Below are 23,786 nucleotides of genomic sequence, written 5' to 3'. Positions count from 1 at the left end.
GTTTCTTTCGCAAAATTGAGATTTTTTGATATGTTTGTACTTTGTTATGTTTTTTATAAATACAAGGAATGAAAATCCAGATTTGTAAACTCCAACTGCAATATTTTAAGGATTTTATTTCACTATTCCACTCGTGTTTGAAATTGAAAAGGAAAGAAAATCTTTTTTGTACCAGCAGGGTACACACGCGCAGCAACGCATCGTGTTGCGTATCGCGCAATTTGTTAACGCACAAATCGCTATATGCATACGCCGACGCTTATCTGCATGCGCGTCGCATCTTATGGAAAACCACGGAAGCACTGATTTCACAAAAATCTGGTGGTCAGATGGCTCCGTTTTAGCTGATAAAATGTGGGTTTTTTGGTTCTTTCCCCCGATTTAAATATTAAGTTATGAATGGATTTCGCTCAAACTTCTCAAGGGGCCGTGGATTTACCCGATGTTCATGTAATATAAGGTAGAAAAACAAAAACTGCCGCATTCTCCTGTGAGATTCGATAAAAGTGCAAAATGTGACCACTTTAAACTTCAACGGCCATTATTTCAATGTTCATTTTCTCGGTAAAATGACGATTTAGGTACACGATAACTCAATAAATACAGCATCTATAGGTAAGCAAATATGATCATCGTAAGAAGCATGATCGACTCAAGAAACGGTTTTCCCATTTTTTTATATTTTTTTATATTTCCGATTTTAGGCATCATTTTGTGCAAATATGCGTTTGTGAATTTTAAAAAGTTCATTTTGATGCCTTATATGGTCAATATCTCATAAAATAAGGCCAATATCAAAAAACTAAAAAAACCGTTTTTGGAATGGAGCCTCAAGATTGAGATAAAAACAAAATAAAATATTTTTGAAAGACTGTTTTTTTGTTATGATGTACCGAACAAATATTGCCAAAAACTCACTTTTTTGTGATTTTCTTCATAACTGTTGTTTTTACACTAAATCTATATTTATATTAAGATTCATTAATGTCTTGCCTTTATAAAAATGTATACTTTTATATGTCTTGCGCGAATAATTACAAAGTTATTGCACTTTTACTACATGCATGTCTGAGAGTACACAGCTACCTTAATGGATAATGGTAACACAATGATCATTTAATTGGTCAGAATTGAAAGAATTTGCCTGACTTGATCAAGTCTTGTCATTATTTTATTTACTTGCAGTTGCCTCTTTTTTGTTTATAATCATCACAACTCACCGGCACTAAGTCCAGCCATGAATGCAGCACCTAATAAAGACATGTCCAAATTGCTTGGCCTGTCTATATCCTTCTGCAGAAGTCTTGATATCAAGTTCAAGATGAAGTTGTTATTTGATACACCACCATCAAATCTGTTAAACATAGAACAGCATAACATCATGATAAGAAACATGTACATTGTCTCCACACTACATAAAAAATGTTCCACATAAACAGAAACATCACTATCAATGAAAGTCATCAATTTATACATTTGTGATTAATCAAGCAAACTGACTTGATTCCGGCCAAGATTGATTTGATCCTAACTAGGCCTAAACATTTGTTGCCTTGCCCTCATGGGTATATTGGTAAGTATTTATTTTGAAATTAACCTTTTACTACAATTTGTACAATAATGAAAAGGCTCTATTGGAATGATTGACATCTGATGGGTCTGTACAAGCATAGGATGATGAACCATGAATTTATGATGCTCATTTTCTGTAAATATTTCACCAACAGTATTAGCAGAACAGACTTACATGTTCCGAACGTATATGATGCAAATTTATTTGGAAAATATGAATTCTGTTTTGGTATTTAAAGAACTTTACTGACATGTTTTTATTTGCTTCAAAAAAGCAGTGACCAAATTAATTACAGTTCACATCTATAGTCATTTTTGCTCAATTTACATTGGATCAATGGAGACAATTTGTTGTGTAATGAAGTCCTTTTCAATCTAGTATTTGCAGCAACATTTAATTAATGACAAGTTGCCCCTTGATCATTTTCAATGGAATTTAGTGGCAGTAATATCATAATAAAAGCTGACACAAGCTGCTGTATTATAGAAACATTATGGAAGGCATTGATACCTACTTGAGTACTGATTTCAACTTGACTTTACTTCTTTCTTCAAGAACATCATGAAGCTGTCTTACTCTGAAACAAAGTAGAAGAGATTAAAGCCATATTATAACATTTGCTGAGGAAGACGCCCTCACTGAATTTTTAAAATTCCTTTTTTTACACGATTAAATTGTACTTAATTAAACCAATATAGCCTGCAAAAATCAAGACTCTAGGTGCTGTAGTTTTGTCAAAATCCGAGATTTTGAATAAAACGCAGGAACCGGCGCTTTATTATTACGATGGAATTATTAGTCGAACGCATACACTATGTTCATAACACACAGTACGTACACGGCATGCGGGACGGTGATATACACAACAAAGAGTCGTTCCACAACATGACCGAAGGAGTGGTATGTATTGGCGACATGTGCGCTGGTAGTAAATTCCAATTTTCTTTGCTTTGCCATAGTTGTTCAGCTCAAAAATAAAAGGGGATACATCTGACAGTAAAAGCTAACATTTTATGGCAAATAAATGCTAATCTATTTTGTTTGAAAATGTTATAATATGTGTACATCCATATCAAAACGATGCACTTGTCGGCTGCTACATGTGTCTCATTTCACATAATAGCTAGGAATAAATACCAGTCTCATCTCCAAAGTGGAGGTCACTTCAAATCATCCCCGAGTCACATGGTTTAGGAATACAGAGAACATTCCTTAAGTATGTGACTTTGGGATGATTTGAAGTGACCTCCACTTCGGAGATGAGTCTGGTATTTATTTCTAGCTAATTTCTAGCTATAATGTGAAATGAGACACATGTAGCAGCCGAAAAGTGCATCGTTTTGATATGGATGTACACATATGGCTTTAAGGTAAGCATATTTCATCCCAGCAAACACAAAAAATATTTTTTTAAATGTTGTAAAAACATGTTTTGGTTTTAGTCAAAATGTTTTAACAACAATTTCAGGTAATACACAGGTCATGAAAATGTTTTCATAAAATTCATATGAAAAAACACTACAGCGACATTTTAGAAATGTTGTAAAAATGTTATTAAACTGCTTGTGGCAAATATCTATGCAACATATTTAGTCAACACTGAAGTAACATTATAACAGAATGTTTTGCAGTAAGTTTTCCAAAAAAAAATTTGATGTTATAAAAATGTTTTATACCCTTTATATATCTTTTGTATAACCTAACATTAAAACATTTTGTGTTTGCTGGGATGAAAGAAAAATAAATATAAATATATTATTACTGATGAACCAAAATATTTATATTATGATTATGTACTATGCTTTATGATGGACTGTTTCACTATTGTGTTATTAGTGGAAGTAATCTATAGGATCCACAACTATAAGTTACATCAATGCTTTTATGAAATATAGAAAGGTAATAAGGTATGTGTAGCCTTATTTGTTGTACACATCTGGAGCAATTGATATAGCATCACACATCATTGCGTTCAGTTAAAATGGTTCATTATGTAAAAAAGATGTGATTGTAGAGTTCCAATGGAGTCCTTAGAAGTCAACTTTCAATAACAAACCCATGAATAGACCTGCAATGTTGTATGAGAGCTGAATGCTATGGACTCAGATGCAACTTTTGAAATGGCCTCTTTTAAAAAAAAAAAAGAACCATTGTGACTGAAAGCAATGATGTGTGATGCTATAAATTGGTCCAGATGTGTAAAACAAATAAGGCTACACATACTTTTGTACATTTTTACATTGTGTAAAAAAATTATTTATTTCAAAGCGTGTTAGGGGGAAGTTGTGGATCCTACATTATTGCCTTACCTGAATGCTACCGATTCCATTATTGCTCTCACCATATGTGCTGGGGTAGTTGCTGGTGTTAATCCCATAAAACTACAACAGGCTGTGTTGTTTTCATAAGGAGCTTGAAGGCCACTGAAACTAGGCACAAAACAGACACCACCGCTATCCTCAACAGACTCGGCTATGGATTCTGTCTCAATCACATCCTTATAAAAACCTGAAAATATAAATAATTTATTAAACCAAGTGTTGTTGTTTTTTCACAAAACCAGCAAATGTGAAGTCACAGTTATGGAATGATAAGGCCTCTATATCCAGTTGCACGGTGCAGGGTTTGTTGTTTTCTATGCAAGTACCTGCTGGTCTTATTTCTTGTTTATTCTTCAGAACTTTAATTATTTAGAACATTCACATAATTATACCTTGATTTATATTCCACATTTCTATGTGATACCACCATACCTAAGCATATGCTAGTGAAAACAGGGGCCACAAATATCAATGATAATGATGTCATTTAAATGTTGTGTGTTTTTTAAAATCTCAATTGAGAGCTATTAGGAGGGAGACTAGTTCACAGTCATTTATAGGTCAACCTCCTCCTGCGTGCCAGTGCTAAGCAGCAATTTCCAGTGCACAATGTTATTGCCATCGTGCAAATAGCATTGTCCCATTGTGCAATTTTGCACTATAATAAGCAAAATTGCATACTGGAACTGCATGCATTTAGTGACATGATCCCATATATAAAGCAAACTGAACCATTATCCCTAACCCAACATCCTGGGTGCCTCCTCTTGAGGTGCTTGGGGAGTCAACACACAGTGCCCCTCTAACCAAATCACCTCTTATGGTTAGGATTCATAAATTCCCTCCTCACTACAGTGTGTCTTGTCTCAAATTGAGAGTAATGTCCATGTTGGATTTCGCAGTGGCAGATTTGAATCAGTGTGTTTAAGCAGTTGCATTGCCAGCGTAAGGACAAATCGCCCTTCTATGCGTGTGTATATGCCCCACTGGATTAGATTGGCGTGTGATTCAAATCTGCCATTGCGAAATCCATCATGGCATTACTCTAAACTTTGGACTAGACAGACTATATATATATGTGATAGTAAACTCACCCATATTGATACCCCAGTCAATGACACCGCATGTATCACTGTCATTACATTCCAATGTACACATCTGGTCATCTCCAATACGCCAAGCAACAAGGGGCCAGCATCCTAGCAAATTGAAATAAAAACATACACAATTTTTAATCATGCAAAAGTTACAATGTATATATCCCAGTGACCCCTATTTCTAATGCTTACTAGCTTATAACCTGAGATATGTAATACAAACTGTTTTTGAACAAAATCTCTAGAAATAGAAATAACATTCAAATATTGGTGCTGAATGTAGGATTACACCTGAAACCAAAAACTGTAATAAAAAAAAAGAAATACTGCTATCTAGAAATATCTTTAACATACCTTGGCCAGGCACACATGGTTTGTGAGTGTTGACAGATAAAAATGTCCCTGTTCCCATGGAAACCTTAATATCGCCTTCATCAAAGCAGCACTGACCAAATATGGCAGCTGTCTGGTCTGCTATCTGTAACAAAACAAAAAATTGTTAACTTTTTACATGATGGTATTGACTTCTTTTACTTTTCTGTTTACCAGTTACAAACTTTTGAAATAAATATCCTTTGTAGGTAAAAGTGATATGGATTATAACTCATATTTGCACCTAAATCTTAAATCTGTCGAAGAATGGTATGGTCAAAGGTAATATGTCCACACATTATAATGACTGCACATAAATTATGTCTTTTCACCATTAATGTGCAACATTTTTATGCTCCAAATCGTCAGCCTGCTACGCTAATTGCCAAAGTCATTTTTTGTAATTTTGAGAACAAAGATAATGATACATATGAATAATCCGAAATAATTAGGGTGATTACGTAACTGATGCATGTTTGAACCACATTTTGTTCTTTGTTCTCAAAATTACAAAAAATGACTTAGGCAATTAGCGTAGCAGGCTGACAAAATGCCGTTTGCGCTAGGTTTTGATTCACAAATTAAATAACAAAAAAACTATTAATTATATGTGTCAAACAATACTTACCAAACCCCTAATAGGAATAGCTGCACCGAATATATCTTTCTCACAGCATCCATAGTCATCACTGCAAGAAAAGAAACAGAAACTTTAATCTTAAATACAATTCCATTTGCTCACTCTTTGTGACATGTGGCGGAAACCAAGATAAACAAGAGTAACATTTTGCCTTGCATGTTTAAAATCTACACATGAAGATTAAATGTTGCTGTCATGTGCATTTCAACTCAAAAACTCCATTGTCTACCGGTGAAAGAAAGGCATTGCAACTCAAATATTTGAAAACTCCATTGGCTACCAGGGAAAGAAGTGCATTGCAACTCAAATAATTTGAAAACTCCATTGGCTACTGGTGAAAGATGACATCCATTTTGAAATATCTGAATTTTTATCATCTTGTGTCACACTTTTTACTCAAGCTCACTCTGGACTTAATACTTTCTTTAGGTTCACCCAACTTGCTGAGGCAAAATATTTTTGCAAGACACTGCAATCTGCTATAGAAACAGCTTTCTTATTTGGTGCTGGTGTACAGGGTGTATCAAAATGATTCCTACTCCCTACTTGAACCAGATCTAGACGTGTAGTTGTTGGTATCTGCATGGTACCCGGATCTTGTATTTGTATAGGAGTTTGTTTTTGTGTTTGTTCTCGGGATTGTTTGCAGTCATTTGACATGATTAAGGTCATGGTAAAAAAATCAAGACGAGGTAGTCGAGGGAAACACGACCAATGTGCCACGTGCCCGAAAAGGAGGAAACAATCAGCAGGATGAACAGCTGCAAAGAGGAAATAATTAGCAGGACAAACGGCTGCAAAGAAATAGGGGCCATGAAGAAGAGGAGGAAGAAGGAGGAAGGTAAGATTAATGATGGAAATGAGGGAAGTGATGAAGGAGGAGAAGAAGAGGAGGATGGGGAGGAGGAGGAGGAGGGGCAGGAGGAAGAGGAGGAGGAGGAACAAGATAATGATGCTGAATGGTTAGAACCCAAGCAAAAGGAAATGCACAAATGCAAATTATACGGATTTGAAACTACAGCAAAGGAGAGGTGCATAACGCCTCTAATATCCACCAGGCAAAACTAGAGGTGGAGTGTAAATGTACGACAGGAACATCTTGTCTTTAAACAGGCAATCACGGCCAAAGCAGATGCTCTTAAAAACTCTTTGCTGATTTGCTTTTCAGCCATGTGGTCCAATATAAACAATGATGTTAGGAATTCCCTTGTCACATGCACATTTGCCTCATTTAAAAAACAACTTTGGGTTTTTTTAAACAACATTTCATAGAGCTTCAGCTGAGTGAAACACACGTTATGTGTTCAAATTCTTCCATCACTGCAACTATTTTTTTTTCTTGACTCTTGTGTTAAATTGTATTTAACTTTTCATTAATTTTCAACTTAAAAGTTTCAAATTTTCAAATTTTTAACTTTTCATTAACTTTCAAATTAAATTGTATATAACTTTTCATCAACTTTCAACTCTTCCATCACATAAACTCTGTTCTGTTCCTTGATGTTGCAGTTTCCAAACAAGAGAATCAAAATAAACTGACTGATTCTCACATATACCTGTCACCTAATTCCTGCCACCCACCACACATATTCCTTAGTATTCCTTACAGTCAGGCTCTGTGAATCAACGCATTTGTTCCAATTCCGAAGATGAAAAGGAACACTTAAGTGAGCTGAAGATGCATCTGGAGTGGCGGGGCTACGATCAAGATGTCATTAAGCAAAATATAACGCAAGCTGAAGATATTGACTGTACCCAGCTTCTTCAGTATAAAACCAGTACCCAAACCAACAGAGTCCCTCTGGTAACTACATACAACCCCAGAATATCAAAATGCATTCCCTCATCTTCAAAAACCTCAATATGCTGCAGTCCACTCCCCCAACTTAAGACAGTGTTTTCCGTAGGCCAAGGAACTTACGTGACATTCTGGGCCACTCCAAACTCCCTCCCATCCAAGATAACCCAGATTCTGACGATGGTTTCTATAAATGCACCAAGAATGCACACATGTCACGGAAGGCAGGAAGTTTCAAAGTTCTGTGACTAAGGAAATATTCCCTATCAATGCCAAAATAGACTGTAAATCACATTGGCTTATATAACTAATCATCTGCAGGGTCTGCCAGAAGCAATCTCACATTTCCCAGCTATACGGGTATGTGCCGCGGCGACGACCCCCTTTTTCAGAGCCGCTGGCCGTTCCTTAGACCCTCTGAATTCATTGTTTGCCCGCCCTGAAGCCCAAAAATTTTTCTAGCCGTTCCATAGACCCTCAGATCATCGATTTCCGACTTTTGCGAGCCCAAAAACTTCAAAGGGAATTTTCCATTAATTTCTTCCCCGTTGAAACACATTGTAAGGAATAAGGTGAACTTTGGGCGGGATTTTGGGCTCCTTCCTTAGTGGCAACACTGGTTGACTGTTTATAAACATTGCAGCACTGCCGAGTGCCTGCCGGCCGTGACGCCTCCAGCTGGTGAACATTTAGCTAGAAATAAATGATTTTGAGATCTCTTTTGGGAATAAAATTGCCAAATATGAGGAAAAGTACCTTAAATAATTATGTACACATCCTTGCAGCTCTCCATAAGCAATGAATTAAAAGGTAATTTACGATCTACTGGTCTAGTGAAATCGGGAGTGGAATGGCTGTCAAATTCTGCACACTTCACTTAATCATCTCATGTACAAGCTTGGAAGTTCAATGTAGTCTAAATGTTTTTCTTTTGGGCACTGAAAAAAATAATTCTTGTGGGTTTGTTTTTATGGTGGGCTTTATGTAATGTTGCTAGCTGCTTCTATTATCAGTAGGCTAATAGCATAGATTGTAGGTCTACAGGGTCTAGTAATTTTGATTTGAATGCTGTTTTGCTTTGTTGAGGTTTCCATCGTAATAGGCCAAACCAGACCTATTTTGCACTAATGGTTTTCCTGATTAATAATTTAATGCACAATTCAAAGTGAAATCGATTCCTTCAAAAATCTGTGGCAAAAACGCAACAAAATTGAACCCTGCTTTGGCATGCGGGTTTAGTTTCCGAGATTTTTCGGATTTTGGCGGCCGATCAGTTCCCAAGACCCCCTTTTGGCCGGTCAATCAGTTCCCAAGCCCCCCCCCCCCATTTTGGCCGGCCGATCAGTTCCCTAGACCCTCCTTTTTGGCTGGCCGATCAGTTCCTTAGACCTCAAGTCCGAAACTGGCGGTGGCACACCCTACCAAAAAAAAGATTTGAGTGCCCCCGGGAAGCAATATGTAGGTAAGACCACAACCAAACTATACACACGGTTTAACAACACCAGATCCAATATCAAGTTATACAAAACATCACTCTGTATCATATGCATTGCGAGGGAGAGACTAGTTTTGTTGTTTTTCTTGCAACCATTGGTATGTAATAAGTTTTTATTTGTAGTTTTTGTGTAATTTATTCATAATATGCTTCTTGTTATGATATACAGTATATGAGTTTGTAAGACCCTGCTCATCTTGTTTTGTATTGTAGGTCTGATGAAGGACAGATAGTCTGAAAGCTATCATCAAATTTCTTCCGCTAACTTTTCATTAGTTAATATATTTTGAGTAAACTTATTTTGAGGTTTGCTGAGTAATTAGGGGCAATGAGTCTTTTGACAAGTTCTTTCCATGCTTTTCAGTACTCCCTGGCAGCTCAGGAGGCCTCCTTTATGTTATTTTCTGCTTTTGATGCTTATTGCGTAATGAATAAAAAAATAAAACAAAAATAAAACAAAATATCCAGTATATAACCAATGGCCACCAAGAATGCCGCATCAAAATGCAGTATAACATCCACCTTATTGGTAGATTTATGTTATACAAGATCATAAAACAATAAACTCTAGTAATTTCAAGAGGATCTAATGTTGAATGTGGAAGAAGCAGGTGTTTCATTAGATAGCAAGCTGATGGGTCCTAATCATTGTGATACAGCCTGTATATGGTTTGAAAAGAAATGACACCTAATAAAAGCCTACTCCCTATTCCAGAAAAATACAGAACCAATTATTTTGAATAAAAAAAATATTATCCTGTTTTGCTACATGAAACATAGCTAAATCCTAATCCTTTAGTTAGTCCTAATTAGCGATAAAAAGTCAAATTTTGATATTTAGGCAATTTTTAGAAATAAGGGCCAAAAACATGCATTCTAAGCGTTTTTCAACCTTTTTCATATTCTGTGACAATCAAGCCAAAAGACTTGAACAAAGACTAATTTCAAGTTATGCATTCTAAATTTTGGAAAACACATTTTCCAATCTTTTTCATAACCAATTAGCAAAAATAACATATAATATTAAAATTATGAGCTAACTCTTATCCTATACTCAAAAATTTGAATGCTTAGACTTGTGCCAAGTCTTACAATTTTGTGACTACAATTGTAAGAAAATGTGCAAAATTGCATGTTTTTGGACCATTTTCCCTCACAATTGCAAAAATATTTAAATTTGACTTTTATTGCCAGTTAGAACTAACTAAAGTATTAGGATTTAGCTAAGCTTCATTTGGCAAAACAGGATATTATTTTTTAATGCAAAATAAAATAGTGCTGTATTTTTCTGGAATGGGGAGTAGTGTATGTGCATATGTATTGTGAGCAGTGATACCAAGTTAGTAGATCCTTAGCTTTACCTATTCAGTTCAGTCTGACTGGTTGCTAAGGTTTCAAAATACTTAGAAAAATCCTTGATCACTTCCTCTACACACCAAGAGACAGTTATATTCTGTTTAACCAGAATTTTGCAATGGGTGAAGAAAAGTTTGCAGAGATATAACTTTGCATAATGTGCATACCTTGTATCTCTGATTTCTGGTAGTATGTGGTTAGGAATCCTTAGGTAGCTCATGTGAATATTATTCCAGTTTCCCTGAAACAAACCATGAAAAAACACTGTCATGCTGGAATAATATCAATCAAATAAAAACAATATTAGTTTCTTAAGGTGTCAACAATTTTGCCATAAATGTGTCCTTGTTATTTACACACGCACACACCCCAACATAATTTTGTTTAAAATCAAATAACTAAACATAGGCACATCTGCAAAATGATTTTAAATCATAAGCTAATTTAACAAAGTAATTTACTAATATCAAATTATTGTCACTTTGCAATCTGTGCACATGACATTGAGATCCAACAATAAATGATACTTTTTGATACAAATTAAATTGGGAGTTCTACACAAATAATGCAATTGTACAAGATGCCACACATCTGATCCAATCAGGTCAAGTAGGCAATTTTGATATCATCATCAAGTTACCCAGTAATTATAGTGTGCTATTGCAGAAATCCTTGCATCCCAAGCATTCATAGTTACAATATGTGTTTCAATTTTTGCTTTTTACAACCCATTTTAGCCTGTATCCCAAAGGCAGCATCTATTGGTTTAACTGGATAAGAATGTATTACAGGTGTGTAACCAGGGTGGCCAGGAGGCCGAGGAGGATTTATAGCTTTTTGATTTTTGTTTTTACAATCTTTTTTCCTGTATCCCAAGGCAGCATCCTTTTGCCTGATTGGAAAAGAAAGCATCACTAAAGGCAAGCAGAGGAGGCAGACTGCCACCATGAAAAAATATTAAGTAAAATCAGGATGGATATAAAATAACAATTTCTGTTAAATCTCTTTGTGATCGGTGCTCTTTCCGCTCTAAACAGGACTGAATACTCAGTGACAGGACTTTTGCCCATCGGATCTCCAAGGATTGTTACGTGTCAAATGCATCACAAATTTATCCCAATGTCCACCTAATGCCTATAAGCTAGAATATGAAATATTTTTTATGTCATCTTCAACTTACAATAAACAAGTCGTATAATCCTGTCGCTGATATGTTAGATAAATCTGTGGCGTGTATAGTACCTGTAATATATAACCAAAACATGTGATCAAAAAATATAACAAGAAATTTTACCCCACTGTTCTGGTATTCAAAATCTTTATTGCTATTACTACACACAGTGTGTTACATGTCTGATTGTACAGTATTACTGAATTATTTTAACAAGCATGTATTAAGCATAATTAGTAACATTCCTATATGGAACTTTTGTTATACAGAATATATCTAAGGCAAGGAAATATATGACACACAAGGTAATAATAAAAATACATTCATTTATAGTGCACTGCAAGTTATCATACATACACTTAACTCGGCTGTGTACTCTAGATTGTTTCTTTCGCAAAATTGAGTTTTTTTGATATGTTTGTACTTTGTTATGTTTTTTATAAATACAAGGAATGAAAATCCAGATTTGTAAACTCCAACTGCAATATTTTAAGGATTTTATTTCACACTTCCACTCGTTTTTGAAATTGAAAAGGAAAGAAAATCTTTGTTGTACCAGCAGGGTACACGCGCGCAATAACGCATCGCGTTGCGTATCGCGCAATTTATTAACGCATGAATACGCTTACGCATACGCGACGACGCTTATCTGCATGCGTGGCGCATCTTATGGAAACACCACGGAAGCACTGATTTCACAAAAACCTAGCGGTCATGGCTCCGTTTTAGCTGATAAAATGAGGGTTTTTCAAGTTCTTTCCCCCGATTTAAATACCAAGTTATGAATGGATTTTGCTCAAACTTCTCAAGGGGCCGTGGATTTGCCCGATGTTCATGTAATGTAAGGTAGAAAAAAAAACTGTCGCATTCTCCTGTGAGATTCGATGAAAGTGCAAAATGTGACCACTTTAAACTTCAACGGCCATTATTTCAATGTTCATTTTCTCGATAAAATGACGATTTAGGTACACGATAACTCAATAAATACAGCATCTACAGGTAAGCAAATGTGATCATCGTAAAAAGCATGATCGACTCAAGAAACGGTTTTCTCATTTTTTATATTTTGGCCTATTTCCGATTTTAGGCATCATTTTGTGCAAATAGGCGTTTGTGAATTTTAAAAGTTCAATTTGATGCCTTATATGGTCAATATCTCAAAATATAAGGCCAATATTAAAAAAATAAAAAAACGTTTTTGGAATGGAGCCTCAAGATTGAGCTAAAAACAAAATAAAATATTTTGGAAAGAGTGTTTTTTTCTTATGATGTACCTAAGAAATATTGCCAAAAACTCACTTTTTTGTAATTTTCTTCATAACTGTTGTTTTTACACCAAATCTATATTCATATTAAGATTCATTGATGTCTTGCCTTTATAAAAATGTATACTTTTATATGTCTTGCGCGAATAATTACAAAGTTATTGCACTTTTACTACATGCATGTCTGAGAGTACACAGCTGCCTTAACTGTAATGTAACTATCATTTATCAGGTGGACTTCTTGGATCCAAATCTTTTTTTTTTCCAAAAAATGTGTTCAAGTTTAAATTATCTGTATTTTTCATTTGTTTTGGGTTTTTTTTTCACCTTCCCCCCCCCCTTTTTTTTGAGGCCATACTATAACAAAATTTACTATATTTAATACACTGTAATGTAACTATCCTGTATCAGCTGGACTTCATGGATCCAAATCTGTGTTTATCTAAATTGTCAAAAATGTGTACAATTTAAAATTATCTGTATTTTTTGTTTTTGTTTTGTTTTTGCCTCCCCCCCTTTTTTTTTTGCCATGCCATAAAAGTTATTATATACACTGTAATGTAAATATTCTTTTGGCTGAACTTCTTGGACCCAAACCAGCTTTTATCTAAATTGTCAAAAATGTGTACAATCTAAAATATCTGTATTATGCCTTTTTTTCCTCTCTTTTTTTTTTTTTTTTTTTTGACATTCCATAAAAATTATTTCTGCAACATTGAAGTATAACAACAGCAAAAAGTTCAATAACCAATACATACCGTAAGTAATAAGCAGCCCATGTGAACTATTTAGCTTACGCCTGACTAAGTATATATAATGAATGTATTCTTTACAAACCAACCCAGATCCTATAATCAGTGCTTATCAAATTCAATTTTCCTGGGTGAACTTATGATACAAATAATTATATCAACTGCATCAACATTTTATTTTCAACACATTTTGTGGTGTTGTTGTTATTTTCACAATTCTTACCTTTAGTTAATTTCCATACCAGCCATGTATCAAGGCATCCAAATAAAACTTTCCCATCATTTACATCTTCCCTGAGCTACAAGAGAGGAGAAAAGGAACTGTGTGATTGAGTGATTACAAATAGATGCAGTAACTTATGAGAAAAGTTTTTAACACAAGTCTCCACAAACATAAATTACAGCCAGTGAAAAAAATTTCACTGACCGTCCAGGATTTGAACCTGGGACCTATTTCTCCATGCTGTTAACTTATATGTTAACAGCTTCATATGTCTATATTGAAAATCCAACCCTTTACACTGATCCTGTGGCATTAAAATGGGTTGGGACTCCTAAGAATAAAATACGATTTTAGGCTATTGTAGGCTACACGTATAACTGTCATTTGGAAGAACTCCCTTCCCCTGCCTGCATAATCAAGGGAGCTCCCCAAATGTTTGATGCTCTGACCACACAAATGAAGTGAGTCAATCAATTCTCACTGTGGAAGGACAGGAATAAGTAGACGGTGATGCATATCTCACAATCTTGCATTACTTCATTTGATTCCCTGGCCGGTTAGTTTTATTTTCTTCAAAATTGCTTAATTAATAAATTGATCAATTCCAGTCATCAACATTTCTTGTCAAGTTTTGAATGGATGCACTTTTCTACCAATGAGAAACAAAGAGTGTAACTCTCTATCTGGCATACCTCATACAAAGTGAAGATGTCAGTTTTAATGTTCAATACACAATTACACAATTATATCCTACAGAATAAGGAAAGCAAACAAGAAAACAGGAAACTATTACATCCTGCAAACTAAAAGAAAATAATTAAACAATAGATAAAAGAGAAACAATTGCACAATAAAACCTGTCTACATTAATTCATGAAACTATTTTCCATATCAACTTACCCCTGGAACATTTTCCAGAATCCATGCTAACCTGAGTATAACCTGGTGAAAGAAACAAATCCCATTCAGAACATGTTTAAATCAAATAGCATTTTAAATTCAAAATTTAAATTAAAATCCAATATATTTGACTTGATAGTATAGTTTACTAAGTTTACCAGGTTCCCAAGTTGATGTGTACTCTCCTTTCTCATCTGCAATCTAACTCTTGCCATGCTGCTTCCAACCAGTCAAATCAAATCAACCAAAAGATAAATCTTTGGACTCAAATGGTTACTTTATTCAAATATTATAAAAATAAATGATGAATCTCTATCATTTTCAACCTTTGTATACCTACTTATTGGCCATAATATATCAAGTATCTGTAAACTAGTAGGTTTGCATATTAATTAGCATCATGAATTTCCTCTTTTATCATGACAATACAGTCAATGATACTCACATGTTGTGTGCTAAATGCAAAAGAGCTAGCTGCCTCCCATCTTCTCCCTCTATTAACTGTGTGTATCATCTTGGCTCCCACTCGCAGGAACTGTAAGAAGATCCAAACAAGTGTATAAAAGTTTATTACACATGGAATATTGGTGAAACAAAAAAATAAAAGAAACCTTAGTTCATACCAAATGTTTACATCAAGAGATATATGCAAACAGTAGATGCAAAAATCCATACCACTGATAGAGATGGAGAAATTTTGAAAAAATGGGTAAGTAAACCATGAGCATACTGATCAAACAGACTCCATTTTGTCCTGCAGGTAAAAGTTGCTGTCACCCTGGCAACTTTTATTGGTTATCAGCAGTTGTGGCTTTGGCAACTGCCAGCTATATTTACAGGTTAGATTTACACATGAGTATCTATATTTATTCATAATGTATGGTCTTATAAAATGAAATTGGTTATTTTTTTAAAACAAGATTTGTTGCTATATTTGTATTACAGTGTCCCACCTTAAACAAAATTGAATCAGCCAAATTTGTTGTGTTTGTAGGTCAACAGAGAAATTTCTGACATAATGTTAATACTTCACACATTAAATCCCCATAGAACTCCATGTTAACTGCCAAAATAGCCAGTGGGATTTCTTTCACTTTACCTCATTATTTCTGCTTAAAATGGGCAGAAGTCATTCTTGAGAGTTATTACTAACATTATTTCAACATTTTGCATAAAGAATGACAAAATCAAATTTGATGGAAACCGTACACTTAATATGGGCCAATTTGTTTTTCTTGGTTCCTATAATTATGCCTTCACTGTGCATAATCAATTGCTGCATAATGTTCTGCCTACCTTGAGGGACACTGACCCATTGATGCCTTCACAATAATTAGCTGCTCTTGTGTCATTCCATGATATGAAGTTGTGATATGGTTTCCCTGTTTCTCTGCAAAAGTAAAGAAACAAATATTGGTATTTAATAAAATACATAATTGCATCTTTAGAACTGATAAGTTAGAAAATAATTCTTTCTCAGATACCTCATATCATAAAAGTGGTCATTTTTGTATGATTAATTTTCAAAATGCAATAATTGGCAGCATTAAGGCTGAATTTATACTAGATCGCTGAGCGATTGCAATGTATTGCTTTTGAAAGTGATATGCAATCACCAAATCTTTTCTGCAGAAGTTAAGATGAACACATGCAGTATGAAAATAATGTAGCACAAAAAGTATGATTCTTACATTACTCATTGTTGTTAGAGCCAAATAAACCCATTAAACAAGCTTTAGAAATTTGCAAAATTAACAATTCATTACAATTAAAATAAAATTGCCCCACATTCATGAATTAACAAATACCTCAAGTTAAATGGTGGATGAATACAATTTTTGAAGTGAAAGTAATCTTTGCAACAAAAGAGGACATTAACCCAAAACCACAAAATAATATGCCGCAAAAATAAGTTATTTTACAGCCCTTTTTTTCCCACCATGTTTCTTTCGAGAACATAACACCACTCTTGTTTGTTTGCTTGTTTTAGCATCAAGACATTTGCAAAGACATATACCTTTGCATCACAGGTTATTATCATAGGTTAATAATTACATCATAGATTATTATCATAGATTATTAACAAACCACATTTTCAGAATGAGAAGTAAGAAGCTCTCATGAAATTAAACGTCTTGAAAACCCAGGTACAGGATGTGGCAATGATTTGATTCATCCAGGTATCCCAAACATCCCACCTTGCATGCCTGGCTATTAAGGGGTTTGGATTCAATTTCTTAATATTTTGCGACATGTAGTATTCGGAACTGATGCAAACTTTTAAATTGAAAAAGAGGGTTGAGGCATTAAATTTTGGGATAAATCAAGGCAAAGGTAAATGTATGTTGGTTTCCAAATATTTAATCAATATCAAGAAAATTAAACCAATATGAAAAAGTTGGTTTTTTTTTCAATTGAGCTTTAACTTTTCATTGCTCAAAAATATCGGACATTGGTTCTGTTTGTTTTTAGTAGGCCAATTTCGCTCAATTTAATGATAGCTTCCACCTTGCTTTACAGCATACACATTCTTGTGAAGGTCTGGTCTGTCATTTACCTGAACATATAGCCTAAACTTATTCCAGATTTAGAATATTTTGGAAGAAGCGTACAACAATTAAATCATAAATATTATGTCTATTTATTCTCACACCCATGCAATATACAATGTAGGCCCCATACTTCTTATTCCTAGATGGTCCTTTCATACTCCTTTGAATTTTAACTTTAAAAAAACCCTGAAACATTCCAGAAAGTTACAAAATGCTTTATCTCAACTTTTTAGGTGTACCTAAACATATTGTATAACAAGGCACCATTTCCATTTAAGTCTTAAAAAACATGTTTGTTCCCCTGCAATGCACCACAATCTCATATTTAAAACACTGCTTATTAAATTTCTTATTTTAAGTAAACCCATTGGATTATGTGGCATGCATAATCACATGTAACTATCACATGGCCTGTGGAAGCAGGGGCAGGGGACATTCACCCCCTAATCCACTTTTTAGCAAAAAGAAGAGAAGCGAAAATATTCTGTCTCTTTTTCTAGGCTATAGTCCAATGTACACATATTCCCAAATTCAACATAAGTGTGCACCAAATTGCAAGAATCCTGTTTGAAAATCAAAAATCCCCCCCCCCCAGACACCCCTGTGCATGCTTACGTCTAAAGTACACATATTTCCAAATTCAACAAACAGTGTGCACCAAATTGCACAAATCTTGTTTGAAAAATCAAAAGGGTGCACATTAGCTCTTACGCACCAATAATTTCCCTCCCCCACTTACAAAAACCTTCCGTGGGCCCTGTATCACACTGATGTAACTTATTGTCTTGTTATTTCATTGTCTGCTACAACAAAATGACTGAAAATAATATGAAATGAATGTGTATTTTCTTATTTTTTTACTTCATATTTTTGCCATTATCTCAAATTTAAAATTTGCTTTGGCCCCCAGATTGGACCAGATTGATTGGGTCACATAGAAATCCACTTCCCCGGGCATGTCAGTCTGTTTGGGGTTATGCAACGTCATATTTTGGATATGCCATGGCTGCCATACATAGGACTCTGTGAGCCTGTGACAACGGTTACTCAATAGTAAAACCAATGTGCTCATTTACCATGTGGGTTGTTTTACATTGAACAATGGAAAGGAGACATCTGTGTTACATTTCTTGCATGTTTTCTTTGGATTAAAAATGCAAAACATGCAAAAAACAACTCATACTCAACAATCTTCATTTTCCATTTTCCAGGAATCTACAAAGAGTTGTTAAATAATCCTTACATGACTGTAATAGATTCTGAAAGTGTACTCTTGTTTTCTTTTGATAAAGAGTTTTGTGTTTCACATACCTGTGCTTTTAATACAATGCACTTTTCGTCCACATATAATTCATATCTTCATAAAGTTGTCATTTGGCTTTTCAAGATACAGCACATTTATTTTCAGGAAGACACAATTATTCTTCAGATATATGTTAAAAGGTTTTAACTTCAGATTTCAAAAATCTGAGCGACAACCTCACCATCCCAATTTTCCCCTTTGGCCATTACAGCAATCCTTTTGGGGGGGGGCTTATAATATACTATAGTAAGCTATGCTTCTGTTGACTTTACATGCTACATTTACTGTGTGATACTTGATATGAATACATGTTACAGCTGTTACGTATATGGTTTCAGAACAAAAGCCTTCATCCAACAAACAGGATTTTTTAAATGAAAATATCAGGCTAAAACACAGGTCATATGGATATTTATACTCTGTCTCGAGAGCAACGCCATTTTGGATTTTGTAGTGGCAGACTTGAATCAGTGTGTTTACACAGTCGCATCGCCATTGTACGGACAAATCACACTTCTACCCGTGTGTATACGCCCCCAGGATTAGATTAGCATGCACGATTTGAATCTGCCACTATGAAATCCAACATGCCGTTACTCTCAACTTGAGACGAAACACAGTATAGTATGCTATATAATCGAATTAGTAGATTAGTAGTAGACTTGACAACAAATTGTTTACATTAAAATCTTTATTTTTTATGTTTTACTTACTTTTATATCTAATATATAATTGAACTGAATTGAATTGGAAGAGATGTGAAAATATGGTTCAAAAGCCAATAAGGCAATCACAAAAGCCAATAAGGCAACCATCCCCTTTTTGTAAATTTAAAGATCCTGATCACACAAGACACAAAACCAGACTCCATTACAATGAGATAAGATGTAATTTACATTTGTTCATAAATGTTTTATTGAATTGGTTACTTATTATTTTACAGATCAGGGAGTACCATAAAAGTGGGTAGAAGTTCCAGTTGATTAAAGAGTTAAGACTTCCCAGTTTGCTTGATGATACTTATTCTCTTTCTTGTGTAGTAGCTATGAATATATACATTGTACTTTGTAGCATATCATGAATTCATCAGGCTGAGAAATCTGTGTTTTACATCTAAAATTTGAGTTCACACACCAAATCAGTGCTTTTCTATTTACTTCGGCCACATTCACAAGCCTGCTAGGCTCACTAATGAAACGTAAATACTCACAAATTTAAAGATTTCTATTTTGACAAATTTGAAAGTAAAATTGAATTTCCGAAATAATGACCACATTTGTTTTGAATTATTCACTTCTGAATGTTGATGATAAAAAAAAGTAAATTAATTAGCCAAAATAACAAATCTGTTGGTTGGCAAGCAAAAGTGACTTTGTTTTGGCAAAAGTGATAGGTATTGATTGATCAGCTCAACGCTCTGGAAAAGTGATCCATTGAGTATAAATTCAGGTTAAATGTGAGTTCAGTAGCAAACAGCTTTCTGTCAGCTGTTAATTAAACAATGCATAACCTGACACAAATCAAAATGTTGAACAGGATGCAAATCAATCCGACCATTAAACACTGATAACATATCAATGCACTTAATTGTTAGTTTGATGATCTGTGATATTCTACAATCCTCACTCCGCATGAAGCAAATATCCAGTAAATGTTGTCCACTTCCAGTTGTTGTTGCCAGTAGCGCCATATATCTCATGCTGATTTGTCTTTATTAACCAAACTTGGTCATCAACAGCAAGCTGTAGGATCACAGAGTTAGTAACCATATTACGATTAGAACCTGCGGCTGGTGGATTTGAGTATGCATGAACAACATCCTCTCCATTTTTCTTCAGAGCCACGTAAGGGTTAGCAGTATCCCTGCTACCAATTGAGAACGTAAACAAGTAATATCCAGCAACTTGACAGGTGAATTTGCTAGTGGTGGTGTCAAAATCCCCCGCAACATCAGTAATCACCTGCTCAAAAGTAACAATATCTCCTCCATTACCGGTTTGCACACTTGTCTTGAGTACACTAAATCCTGAAAATCTTGTCAATACTCCAGAATCTCCTTTCTCTCCCTTTAAGCCAATTTCCCCAGGGATTCCCACTGGGCCCACTTGGCCAACCTGTCCAACTTCTCCTTTTGGGCCACAGCCTCCGGTGGCTCCCGGAAAACCTGCTCCTCCTGGTAGGCCGGCTGCTCCCGGCATGCCCGGTACACCAGCTGGCCCTTGACAACAAGAATTACATGTTGGCTGACTTGCATCTTGTGAATATGCAGAGGAGATTGGAGACAAAACCAGGAAGAGAAGAATGTTCACAACACTCTGCATAGTCATGGTGATGATTGATCTGAAAAAACAAAAACACTAATAATATTTTATTTGATAATAATAATAAAATTAATAGTTCATGTAATAATAATTATTATTAGTATTATTATTATCATCAATATGTTATTACATGATATATAAATTATAATCTGAAAATAATGTACTATTTTGAACAAATAAAAAAACCACTTCATTTCAGTAATAAAAAAATTTGAATGCAAATATGACAAAGATACTGCATATTTATCTGAGAATCCTACAGCATTTAAAGTTGTTCTCCATTTGGACCAACTTGATGTTATTTCATCCTACATTATATAGGACTATTAGCTATAGGTTAATATCTTAGAAACCAAATACAGGTCCTTGTATTGAGTGTGCAACCCAAAATAAATATATTCCCACATTTCCCTGGGCTCTAGTTCTCTTGGCTCGCTTTAGTTACTTTAACAATTTGTATTATATGCTAAAGTTTCCATTGGCATTTGTAGAACCGGTGTCGGCACCTTTTACAAGCAAAGTTACGTTGTCAAGGATCTGTTGTGCCTGCCCTGCCCTAGCTGAGCCACTAGGGTGGGGTCCAGGGTTTACCTTATGCCTGTATTATACTTAACACTTGTAAGGAGACCAGCCTTTTTTGTGACGTTACTTCTGTTGAGGTTTGCTTATCGGCTTTAGGCTACTTTGAAGCTACATCGCTAGCCCAAACTGAAAGCTGGTAGTGTTTTTACAATAGCTATACATATAGGTGTTTGATTGCAAGCAACTTTTTAATCCCACACTGCATTTACTAATACTGTGATATTGGCATTTGTGCCCTTGTTGGGGTCCAAGAGCAATGCCCCTGCAGGCATTTAAGGGCAGAATATCCAAGAAACGTCTTGGGTATTTGCCCCTTACTCTGAATAACTCAGTAACTCTGAATAAGTTTAAAGATTCTATCAGTGATTGGTAAAATCAATAAATCTACAAAATCATCAAAAATCTGATTTTTGCAATTTGGTAAAGAGAATGAGTGCACTATCATATTATATAGGCTATATAATAATCTAAAGCTTTTAGCTATACCACAAATTCTTAATACTGCACAGTAATATAATGCTGCACAAGATATTTTGGTATTGAATGGGCGTGCACATTTGCGTTGGCGCATGCAACTCATAGCGAGTTACATGATTCGGTCAGTATTTTCATGATTCAAGTGGTATATTCTTGTATCACACTCAAATATATCCAATATTATATAAATACTGAACATGGCATAATAAGTGTCCGTACGGACACTTGTAAGCTATGCAATTGAAGATTACAAGAAAATATATGTTTTGAATAAATAACGAACAGATATTTGTATGTACTTACCGAAGGATGAACAGTGGATGCGATTTTATCTGATGATGATCTGTTATGTTGATAATTCAGCAGTCCTATGGAGTCTGAATTACAAATACACTGTTGCTTTCATATATATTGATGACTGCAGCAGGACAGAAACAACTCTGTAGTATGATACTCCTTTGACAGATTAATTCTGGTACAAATATATAGGCCTAGACATCCAATATATGTGAAAACTATTACATCCATGATGTGGGCCTGCAAGTATTCTATCCAGGGGTACTACCCTCAAATAAAACAGAAGCATGTACAACTCAAAGGGCATTTAGTTTACAATGAAAAGAACATAATATAAAAATATGAAATTTTAGATTACAAAACGGATTAATAATGAGTAAAATTGTGGTTTTGTTTTAAGCTGGGTGTGTGGTCTTCTGAGACAAACTTTTACTTTCTTTTTTAGTCTTTTTCATGCTAACACCTTATCACTAACTAATTAGAAATTTCTATTATATTGAAATTACAGGTTATATGGGTTGTACCCCTACCTACATAAGTATTTATTTTGACAAACTCCTCAGAAGTTCTTACCCTTCTGGGTAAAATATGAATCAACAAGTATGGACCAATGCATAGAGTCACTTCACTTTCTTTACTTTGGTCCACAATCAATTAGCTCATTGCCCCATATTGGACTTTTTTGGACTACAATCAAGGAAAAATAGTTAGCACACTTTGACAAGTGGATCTCTTCATTGCCGTACTGTAAAATTGGTTCAGTGAAATTAGTATACATTTGTAACCATTCTCCTTCACTCCCCCAATCCCCTTCAATCAATGTTGGGGAGACTGGAGAGCTCAATGTCAAAATTACTTTCATCAACATTGAATTGGGTGAAAGGGGGGTGGCGATTTACAGTTAGTATGCCTGAGTGTGCCAACATTATTTTCCTTGATTGTAGCTGCTATAATGGTTTACAATTTGTGCAAAAGTTTTCAAATATTTTTGCCTAAGCTACGGTGAGTCAGTGACATCTTAAGTTCTGATTTCACGCTGGACAATGCAATAAATATAACGAGGAAATAAATCTGTAATCATTACAGCCTTGATTTGCTAAGAATTGAACAGGGAAACTATCTCATCAAACCAAACTAAAACCTCTTCAAAAGTGACCGGTATCATCAAAGCTGGAACAGACAATAATGAAGAATGTCTATCAAACGCCATGTCAAAACAACACAACCTGTAGACTCTTGAATGTAAAAAGAAAAATTTCCAAAAGCTGAATGCATAAGAATCACATTCTTC

The 23,786-nt window shown here is 34.9% G+C and overlaps 1 protein-coding gene across 1 annotated transcript in view; it reads right to left on the bottom strand.

Annotated features, from left to right (window-relative positions):
- The window catches only part of LOC140155007 (glycerol kinase 5-like), a 48,810-nt gene that overhangs the window by 2,394 nt on the left and 22,630 nt on the right, over positions 1-23,786 (bottom strand). The window contains exons 4-15 of the mRNA XM_072177678.1: positions 16,260-16,353; positions 15,409-15,498; positions 14,964-15,005; positions 14,064-14,139; positions 11,833-11,894; positions 10,820-10,893; positions 5,992-6,052; positions 5,346-5,469; positions 4,989-5,093; positions 3,883-4,081; positions 2,088-2,150; positions 1,221-1,354 (exon numbers count right to left, since the gene is read on the bottom strand). Of these exons, the coding sequence (XP_072033779.1) occupies positions 1,221-1,354; positions 2,088-2,150; positions 3,883-4,081; positions 4,989-5,093; positions 5,346-5,469; positions 5,992-6,052; positions 10,820-10,893; positions 11,833-11,894; positions 14,064-14,139; positions 14,964-15,005; positions 15,409-15,498; positions 16,260-16,353 (1,124 nt within the window). The remainder of the gene's footprint in view (positions 1-1,220; positions 1,355-2,087; positions 2,151-3,882; positions 4,082-4,988; positions 5,094-5,345; positions 5,470-5,991; positions 6,053-10,819; positions 10,894-11,832; positions 11,895-14,063; positions 14,140-14,963; positions 15,006-15,408; positions 15,499-16,259; positions 16,354-23,786) is intronic.

This window comes from Amphiura filiformis, chromosome 6, assembly GCF_039555335.1.
Source record: "Amphiura filiformis chromosome 6, Afil_fr2py, whole genome shotgun sequence".
Classification (NCBI taxonomy): Eukaryota; Metazoa; Echinodermata; class Ophiuroidea; order Amphilepidida; family Amphiuridae; genus Amphiura; species Amphiura filiformis.
Note: the sequence above shows the minus strand (reverse complement) of the source record. Positions and strands in the feature narration are given on the sequence as shown.